The sequence below is a fragment of the Hippichthys cyanospilos genome, chromosome 20 (assembly GCF_059441005.1).
Source record: "Hippichthys cyanospilos isolate Australia breed blue-spotted pipefish chromosome 20, RoL_Hcya_1.0, whole genome shotgun sequence".
NCBI classification, from domain to species: Eukaryota; Metazoa; Chordata; class Actinopteri; order Syngnathiformes; family Syngnathidae; genus Hippichthys; species Hippichthys cyanospilos.
The window spans coordinates 9,451,152-9,460,997 of record NC_142388.1 but is presented as its reverse complement, the minus strand read 5'-3'; the positions used below and the strand labels follow the sequence as shown (position 1 = coordinate 9,460,997).

At 44.2% G+C, this 9,846-nt stretch overlaps 1 protein-coding gene across 2 annotated transcripts; it reads left to right on the top strand.

Moving 5' to 3' along the window:
• The first annotated feature begins 4,660 nt into the window (after positions 1 to 4,660).
• gpatch2 (G patch domain containing 2) lies at positions 4,661 to 9,795 on the top strand. 2 transcript variants are annotated; one of them, XM_088403040.1, is made up of 10 exons: positions 4,661 to 4,827; positions 5,784 to 6,027; positions 6,665 to 7,200; positions 7,581 to 7,645; positions 7,746 to 7,943; positions 8,251 to 8,347; positions 8,425 to 8,464; positions 8,559 to 8,623; positions 8,693 to 8,781; positions 8,874 to 9,795. In XM_088403040.1, exons 1-10 carry the CDS (start codon positions 4,778 to 4,780, stop codon positions 9,041 to 9,043), a joined length of 1,554 nt encoding a protein of 517 aa, XP_088259166.1. In that variant the 5' UTR covers positions 4,661 to 4,777; the 3' UTR covers positions 9,044 to 9,795. The 2 variants fall into 2 exon arrangements, with proteins under 2 accessions (XP_088259166.1, XP_088259167.1); XM_088403041.1 differs by lacking the exon at positions 4,661 to 4,827 and adding an exon at positions 4,888 to 5,453.
• Positions 9,796 to 9,846: the final 51 nt, after the last annotated feature.

The following is a 9,846-nucleotide window of genomic DNA, read 5'->3' as shown; positions in this document are numbered from 1 at the left end:
GCAAATATTTGATTTGCTCTTTTTTTTCATGAGTGGAAAGTAAAGAAATGTCATAGAATTTTGAGGTATACTTTAGTGATTAATTCTCTCCATTTATTTGAAAACGTATACCTTTTAGAACTTATATATACATCTCTTTTTTATTTTATTTTATTTTTTGCAGTACGCGTGAATGGATAGTGCTGACAGCCATGACGTCATCTCATCTTGATGTGCATAATTACTTAATTGCATATTGCATTGTACAATCTCAAATTCACGAGGTGCTATTCAGCAGACACTTGTGATTTTTTTAAGCAAGTTTTTTGAAGGAAGGTTTTGCTTTTCATCTGGCAACCTGTCACAATGTGGCATTTACGGCAGGTTGAATTGATTTAACAGTTTTTTTTTTTTTTTATGTGCGCCTTTTAATAGGCACTGTGATTTTGCAGCTTGTATCTGTGTCGGCATGGTGTCCTCTGAGGACACATGAGACTGACAGCTTTTCTTAGATGAGTTTCAAGGAACGAGATGCGTTGCCAGGAACGGGGCCTGACCGACTTGTCGAATGACCCACTAAGAACTCTACGGCAGCATATGCGACTAACATATTTATGATGACCTCTTTGCACATAGAGAAAGTAAATAGACAGATATAGAATTCATCTATTAATGCTCAACCTTTTTGGGATGTACACCGTGAAATATTTTTTTCAGCCAAGTACCCCACAACCATGTGCAAAGCAGTTTTGGATTAAAAAAGTTGTATGAATAATAGCAATGCGTATCCATATAAATCTTCTGAAAATAAAGGCAAACAATTTAGAGAAGTTAGCAAAATATTGCCAATTCATTTGCTCTTAATTTGAAAACTAAAATGTTCATGTCAACGTCTTGCAAAGGAGATAATTTCGCCATAAATTGCTTCATGTTCCATTTCATTTCCTCCTAATTTGAAAAGAGAAATCAACTTACGTATCAACTTTCATGCAATCAAACAATTTTGCAAATTGTTACTTCATGTTCCAATTCATTTGCTCTTAATGTTCATGGACCTCCGGTCAACATTTTGCAAAGGAGTCACTACAGAAGAGTTTTCTTTTCATTTGCTTTTAATTTGAAAAGAATAATTAACTTTTCCTTTCAGGGCATTGAAAAGCATAAAATTGGATTTGCCAAAATGATTTTAAAAATCTCACGTACCCCCGTGAAGTGCCTTCACGTACCCCCATTTGAAAACGGTGCCCTCTCTAAAGCTTTGGATTTACACTCCGTTCTTACCTTGAAACGAGTAAATATCATCAGATGATTTGCTAAATAATGATGTGGTTGCTTTAGAGCGCCTCGTTGTCACAACCCAGAAAAGCCAATAATAATCCAGCGGGATAATTTAGGAATATATATTTTTGAGCTCTTAATTACTGAATTATGTGTCCAAAAAAAAAAAAAAAAAAACAGGGTGCTGGACTGAAGTTCCGACTGAGTGCAGGATGTTCAAATGAGAATTATTCCCTTCATTCAATGCCCCGAGGGTGCTTAAAATCACCGTTTATAAATACCGAAACCAAAACCTGACACATGGCCTTGGTGCTGACTCACAAGTTGGCACCAGGTTTCCACAAAGCAGCAGCATTCAAATGAGGCGTCACGTGGCCAAATTGGCCCTGGGGCAGGAGTTCTGGCCCTTTCTGCAGACTCAGCGCTATTGCTGTAGCGTGTCATAATTCCTTTTACAGTCTGGGCTGATTGGGAGGCCTCTGATTGGGTTGGGCTTTTGTGGCCTGAGCGTCACATGATGTGACACAAACAATAATGTAACAATATTATTGCTACTACTATCATGATTACTATTATTATTATTACTAAGACTATTATTCCTTGATTTTTGGAGTCATTCCTAAAAATAGATTATTTTTTGTGTTTAATCCATGTTTAATCCAACAATTTAAAGATTTATTCCCTCCTGTTTGATATTGTTGTTTAGTTGCTTTTTTTAATCACTAAATATCACCCCAAAAACAAGAATTGGTTGATGAACAGTAAATGGTAAAACATTTTTATGTAATACACCGTCATACTAAATAAAAATGGTATCTGATTATTCGAATAATGCAAAGCATTTTCATGTAAAAAACATTCAGCTGGTTTGAGACATATCGGGAACTACGATAAATCCAGAAATATTTTACTCCTTTACATCTTCTGACTCGAAGCATACCAACTTCAAAATATATCTGAGGAATCTAGTCACTGCAAAATTCCCATGATAATTCCCATGAACTGAAATTCACAGCCTTCACGTGTACTCACTCCACAAATGAGCGTTTTCTAGCCATAACAAGAAACTGGAAAGCATCCAAAGCCTTTGAAATCTCACGGCTCACCTCAGTTCCCCTCCGTCGCTTTGCTCCAAATGTTAGTGATCGTCTTACACTCGTGTTGTCTGACACTTACTGCCTTATACTGGCTATGCAATGTATTTTGTTTACCATTCCCGTCTGTGCATCCACACAGAAATTCTTTTGACATACACTACGCATGCAATTGTATCACAGATAAAACTGCATAGCAATTGTTGCCATCCATTTTCTGGAGCGCTTGCCTTGATTGACACTTGTGCGGTATTTTGATCATGTTGGGGTTCTAGCATTTGTTTAGAATTTGGGTGGGTGGAATTCTAGTAGGTTAGAGTTAAACAGTTCAAAGTTGGAACGGTTTGAATCGGGAAAAAGTGTAGAAATTATGCAAGGTCTAAAACGTTTTGAGGGGTTTAAAGTAAAGATAGATTTATATTTGACGATGTTATGACCTTTTCAATGTCAGCCCAAGTTGGGTGATAGTAATTAGGTTAGTGAAAAATCCCTGGACACCCAGGGGTTAACCTTTGTGCGGTATTTTGACCATTTTGGGTCATTTTCTTCAATCTCTCAGTATTTTCCTCAATGGGATGGCACTCTCCTGGCGGTGTAATGGTTATGACACAAACCTTGACTTTGTCACCATCTGGGTGAAATTTCAGCTCCCTAGTGTCTTATTTCAATGCTTTCTCTAAATGTCGTTGGAGTATAGAACAAAATATTGGATAAAATACCGCACAAGTGTTCAAATTAAATGGCGGACACTCACATTCACACCTATGCTAGAGTGTGAGTTTTGCCCATGTTCTGTCACGCTTTGATTACCCAGCTCCATGTTTTGTCAGTGGCGTAGTGCTCAACGGCCTCTTCCAGATCTTCACCCTCCTCCGCCGATGTCATGATTCCATAGTACGTATCCGCAAATGCGTCGAAGTCCCCCGAGTCCTGTCCGGTGATCCCCGCTCCGCGGTGGCCTCAATGAGTCTGACCGCCAAAAGTGCAAGAGCGCCCGACTAAATTTACCTGGGGCCCTCAAGTCGGGGAAACTTGAGACCGGGCCCGCCTTTTAGTGAACCGGACCGGCTGACTTCTTCGGCATTTCGGAAGAGGACACCTGCTAGGTTGGTTTCTCGGAATGTTTGATTCGGAGATGTGCACACGCAAGTCGCGGAGAACTTGCTGGACTCTTGTGCCGTGTTCTAGGGGACACCTGTTGTTTCCTCAGAGGCCGCGTTGTTGACCGCTGCCTCCATGTCATTGACGTCCAAGATGAGATCGGATTACCGCGGGCAGAGGTTCAAGACTCTCGGGGTGCCGGCGGCGATTACATTTACACTCTAGCCACGACATAACTCAGGGGAGTCCAAACTTTTGCATGTGGGAGCCACATACAGAAAAACAGAAGCAAGGGCCACTTTGTCGTGGTGGGATGCTGAAGCTTCGTGAACATTTTATTTTACTCCCAAGAATGTTCAAAAATAGCGCAGGTGCTTCATTTAGTCATCACTACCAATTTTTTAAGGGGCAGGACAGAATCTGTTTCCATTCAGCTTTCTTTTTGGGCTTTGTTAAACTCTCTTTTTCTGCATAGTGTATGTTGCGGGCCGCTGAAAAATGAATGGCGGGCCGCAAATGGCCCCCATGACTTTACTTTTTGCTATGCGCTTGACTAGCAGGGACTAGCGGGGAACTTTTCCCCCTAGTTGAGCAATACTGACTCTAAGCGGTTAAAGAGGGCCATTGCATGTACGCAAGTTACTCCCAATAGAGTACTGTACTTGTTTTTGAAATGGATTTACTTCTTATGCGGTATTTGGGTCCTTTTTTGCCTCCTCTGGTGATGCAGAAGAGTGCCACGCACTGCCCGTGTAAAGGTTAATAATTTCAGCTCAATATTGCATGATAAAAAAAATAGTTCTGAAAAAGATAAGAACTATCTAAGTGATGATTAAAAATACATAGTTGAACACTTTACTGTTGAAAATGAAAATACAATAGTGTAAATAAATAGCAAATGTGTTAGATTGTGATTTATATTTCTTCACCACATCCGATTGATCGATCCATCTGGCAAATTAACTGCACTCAGTATGTTTGCGATCCTCCGAAATTAGCCAAGTCGTGACCTTAAATTTACAGGAAACCGCCTGATTGAATGTTATGTGAGACCGTGACATTTTTGTTATATTTATTATTGACCCGAATACAATTATTTGGTAGGGATTTACTTTATTTGTTAAGGTAAAAAATGCTCTTCGCGTGAAAGCAGGGACTTCTCCGAGAGTATCCGACTTTCCCAGAGTAAGTGAAGGCCCCAATACCTATAGCTGCGTTCACTTGTCTCTCCTCCAGGAATCGCTTTTGTGTCAGGATGGTTCTTGTGATGTTTCGATGTCCTTTCGTCATTTCTGGTTAAAGGTGCACGGCACGAGGTGGCTTTAATGTTCCGCGCGGCTAACCGAAAAAGCATCGGCAAAGCGGGGAACGGCTGGTAGGTCGTCATTTTGTTTGAGGAAAAAAAGAAAAGAAAGATTGTTCTGACGCTGAAAGCAGCAGCCGGCTAAGGTCGGCTATAGCTAGCTGTGCGATTACGTTAGCATCTTAGCTTTCTCGTCGTCGTGCGTCTTTTGTTTCTTGTCTAAAGACAACTACTGATTATACGTGACATTGTGTAAATGCGATCAGAGCTTAGTTGCGTTTTAGATGGCTGTCAAGAGTTACTAGTGAGAAACTAGCAAAACACAAGTGTTGCTAGCATCCGAAGCTAACAAGCACAAGATTGATTACATGTTTTACAAAGAAAACAAAACAAGAGGTGGCATCAGAGGCAGGATTATTGTTGTGAGTGTGTTACGTTATTATGTTGTTGTCCGTTTGGGGATAAGTTGCCCGTTTAGATAAGAGAACAAGCGGTGACGTAAAAATTGTCCTGATTTGGGGATTTAATATATTCCAGTTTTAAATGTCTCTTGTGACAACTTCCCAGATTGGGACAATTGTCTTGTGGGTCCTTCAGAGATTGGCTTTTTGACAACGATCTTGTTCGACTGTTGTCAAAACAAGTGGCATGTGGAACACTGACCTGGACGGATAAGCTACAGGAAAATAAAAATCGAGGTGTTACAGTTTTCGTACAAGCTTGCATTTGGCGCCTGTCTAAATCGATCTCTGAAATACTATAACAGCATGTGAAAAAATGAAATACCATACTCAGTTTTTTGAGGCTATAATACATGCATTCGTAAGTGTGTAGATGGCTGTCGATGTCTTTAGCTAGTTGAAGTAACAAGTTCAAGAGCAACATCATCCTCACGGGCAGCTAGCAGCAAGAAAACTAAATAACTGCAGCCTGTGTGGCTCACCAAGCCCGACCCAAACATTTCAAAGCCATACAAACTCAAAGTCAAAGCAGTAATGATTGTCAGTAAAACTTCACCTTCCCCTCAGGCACTTTCGCCGGACAATGGACGAGCTAGTCCATGATCTGGTGTCAGCCCTGGAGGAGAGCTCGGAGCAGGCGGCGCGCGGCGGCTTCGGCGACGGCGGCGACCATGCGCTGACCGTGGGCTGCCTGCTGAAGAGACAAGCCAGGAAGCGCCGGGGCCGGAAACGGCGCTCCGATAACCCGCACCCGCCCTGGGAGACGGGACACCTGAGCGAGGGATCCGAGTCCAGCGTGGAAGAGCACAAGGTGAGTCCTATTTGCATACCTACATCTAGCGCTGGTTAGCATGCTGCTAACCAGTAAGATGAGTAAATATCGGACTGATGCATGGCCTTCTTTCAAGTTCAAGGTATCGTTACAAGTAGAAATCACAAGGATAGAAAAATGGCATTACTTACATGAAATTTTAAGGAAAACAGTTATATTGAAATGTATTGGTATTTAAAATTGTGATTGTGTTTTGAAAAATGTTGTTGAGTACTTGTACTGATGTCGGTCTGAAAAAAAGTGGAGTCAAACATCGCAAATGCTCCATGCTAATTTGCTTCCTAGAGTGATTCTTATAGCAAGAAAGGTGGTGTTTTGAATAACATTTTTTTTCTTATTTTTTATCTATTGATCTATTTTTTTTCTTTCTTTCCAAAATAACATGTTCAAATAATCTTCCTCACTGAGAAGTAATTCTGAAGTTTTTAGTCTGAACCTATTGGAGACAAGTAACGCAACAAAACGAGGAACTATAGGTAGCTGTTTGGAATTTTGCTTTTTGCGCATTAACGCCGCCTACTGGACTGGAGTCAGTATTTGTCAATAAAACAAGTCAAGCAGAATGGCTGAGCTGGCCTGATTTTAATCGTCTTTTTTGGGGGGGGGGATGGGACAGGACTACCGTGCCGGCACAGGAAGCGTGTCCGCCCCCAACAGCCACGCTCGCGACAACAGCGACTCGGACGAGCAGCTGGGCCCCAAACGCCGCACGCCTCAGACGTCCGATGCGGGCCGCAGCAAGCGGCCCCTATGGCCCGACGACCTGGGCGTCCTGGGTTCCGCCGAGGGCACCCGCAGTCTCAGGCGACGGCGCAAGGTCAAGCGCATGGCTGTGGATCCCCCCGCCGAGCCCGAGCCCCCGTCCGCCATGATGCCGGCTCCCCCGTCCGTCCCCAAGGCCCGCGCGTCGTGCGCCGGCCCTCGCCGGGACTCGGCCATGGAAATCTGCGGGGGCGCTCCACTGCTGGCGGCGGGAGGGAAGAACAGGATGAAGAAGAGGAAGCTGACCCCCCACAAGTTGGGGGCGGAGGCTGCCGACGAGGGGGTGGTGGTGGAAAGCGAGGAGCTCGTCTCATCTTTGGTGGAAGGATGCAAGGACAAGATGGAGCTGGAGGAGCACAAGGGCTCCGACGAAGAGATGAGCGACCGCTGGTGAGTGTTTCCGCCTTATGTCCTAAATAACTGCAGCCTGTGAGGCCATTTTGTTGCCATTGTTAAGCCACGTCAGTCTTGACGCTAGATGTTAAAAATATTAAAGTGATATAGTAAATATAAAAAAATACCAACTTGTAAAAGTTTTATTTTTTATGTAGTGGTTAGTAGAATAATATTTCATAAATATCAAAAATGATATTAAATGGTTAAACATTTAAGTGAACAAAATACATGCATTAAGAAAACAATAGAATTACGAGGAATTAATTTATCTTGAAAATTGAACAAAATGTTCTGTGATCCATCCTGCACTTATATTTTTAGCTTGCCATCTTTTTACCTCCAGAGCCGAATGTTCTGTCCTCCTTGTGCTTTAGTGAGACCAGCAGCGTGAGTAACAGCAGCGACGGCGGCCTCTACACCAACGATGAAGGCCGGCAAGGTACGTGCTTCCAACGGCCGTGTGTCAAATGCATATTCTGGCTTTCTGGCTACCTGACCATTGGCCAAAGCAGACGTTCTTACGCAAATGTTCCTGGCAGGCGACGACGAGCAGAGCGACTGGTTCTGCGAAGGCGAACCCAGCACGGGCTCGGGAAGCGGGGGCGCATGCGGCGTGGCGGGCGTCATCCCCTGGTGGGAGAGGGACGCCGGTGCCGAGGAGCTGGACCTGAACGACCCGGTCTTCAACAACATCCTCACGGGCTCTTTCCCCCTCATGACCCCCGACGCCAGGAGAGGTAGGAGCTGATGACTTAGCGTAGCTAACTGTGAAACATCACATTTCTTTTTTGCCTGGTTTGGCAACAATGTGCGTCCATCTTTTTTTGTACTGTACTGAATCGGTGGTTATCAAATAGGGGTATGTGAGTTTAACAAGGTTTCCCCAGATATCTGAAAATGTAATTTAATGCCATGACAGAAGCAGTACAGTACACTTTCTTTTCAAATTAAGAGCTAATTGAGTGGAACATGAGTAGATGTTTGTATTTTATGTCACTCGGGAGATGCGTTGATCGTTTACCAGAAGTGTCGTGTGCCCATCAGGTTTCCAGGCCCGACTCAGCCGTCTCCATGGACACCCTAGGCCCTGCGATGACGGGCTGCAAGGCGGCAGCGGTCAGGGCTTCAGCGACGCCCCCCAGTGAGTGTCTGTCATTTTTAAGTACGTTTATTAATTTTTTTTCAATGTCAAACCCACTAACTTGTCACTGTCATCAGGCCGTGGTTTAGCTCAAGCTCAAGGAGGGAACATGGTCAGGTGAGCGTTGAGGACGCATGCCGTAAGGTGGACACGTTCCATTTGTGGCAATTGATAGCATTTGATGTTTAATCCTGTTTTCCCCTGGCTTCAGTTGCACTGGGACCCCAGGACGGAACGAGGTCATCGCAGGAGCTGCTCGGTAAAAACGGCCAACAGGTGAGGATAGATTAGCCGTCGCTTCTCTCTCGTCTTTCGCGTTCCTGAATGTCTCGGTGGTTTCGGCAGGCAAACAAGCGGCCACCTGGGCTCTCTGTGCATGGGGGACGTCAAGCGGAGGCGGAAGGCAGCGCCACTCGGTTCCACGGCGCCCTCAGGTACTCGGACGCACACCTCAGCTCTTCGTCGACGCCCGTTTTGATTTTGCGACTACCGAAGCGTAAACTTCTGACTTTGTTTCTCATTTCAGCGGCGGTGGGCGAGAACGTGCCGCCCATTCCCGACACCAACGTGGGCAACCGCATGTTGCAGAGCATGGGCTGGACGCCCGGCGCGGGCCTCGGTCCGGAGGGGCGGGGCATCACCGAGCCCATCCGGGCCGTACAGAGACCGAAAAGCGCGGGGTTGGGCTTCAACTGACCCGCAACGGGCAAACCACTTGACGTTTGACCTCAAAGCTGCAGCGGGAAGACCACCGATTTCCCATATTGGGAGACGGAAGTGAGACCTAACCAAAACTGAACCTTCGCTTTGGAGGACAACTTATGACCTTTTCTGCCTCATCAAAGAACCACCAGATAAGCGAGCCGCTGATGAAGCCCGGCTCGGACTGCGCAGGTCAGTGACGCGTCTGATGTTGCGCCGATCTGGAGCGTACCTGGAGATTTAGATTCATGTCACCAAGTGACGTGATACTGTATGGATTCATCCCTGTCGCTCTGTTTAGTCTTCATCCTGAAAAAAAAAAGTCCTGATTGTTTTGCTCGTCAAGGTAGTGTATGTGCAAATGTTTGGCATACTTTTTTTTTTATTTTCAAACTCATTCACTGCCAGCCCCACTCAAATAGATTTTTTAATAAATTCATGATTGTTCATTGGTGACATTTCACTGATTTTAATATTCCGGTGTTTTTAAGTTTAGAAAATGAGTTCTAAAAAGTTGAAGAAAGGAGCTGATTTTAATGCCATTTTAAACAATTAATGTTAATGGTTTTGGAAATCAATAGAAGACTTTCAACAATTCCTATCTTCTCTTCCTGTGTTCCTTTTAAAATGTCTATTGGAATTTTGATTGATACCTTGCGGTGGTCATATGCCATCATGACCTGTATGAAGAAAATGTTTATATGCACAGGAGAGGCATAATAAAGTGACTAAGTTGACACCAAGCAGAGGATGGCGCACAGGTTCCTTTTCTGCTGACAAGTTCAAAGCAATTTTCA

Bases quoted from the DNA above. Each gene is read 5' to 3' on its own strand.
- gpatch2 (XM_088403040.1), top strand. From the start codon at position 4,778: ATGTTCCGCGCGGCTAACCGAAAAAGCATCGGCAAAGCGGGGAACGGC. The intron at 7,944-8,250 runs GTAGGAGCTGAT...TGTGCCCATCAG, and splicing joins GACCCCCGACGCCAGGAGAG to GTTTCCAGGCCCGACTCAGC. The intron at 8,624-8,692 runs GTGAGGATAGAT...TGGTTTCGGCAG, and splicing joins TCGGTAAAAACGGCCAACAG to GCAAACAAGCGGCCACCTGG.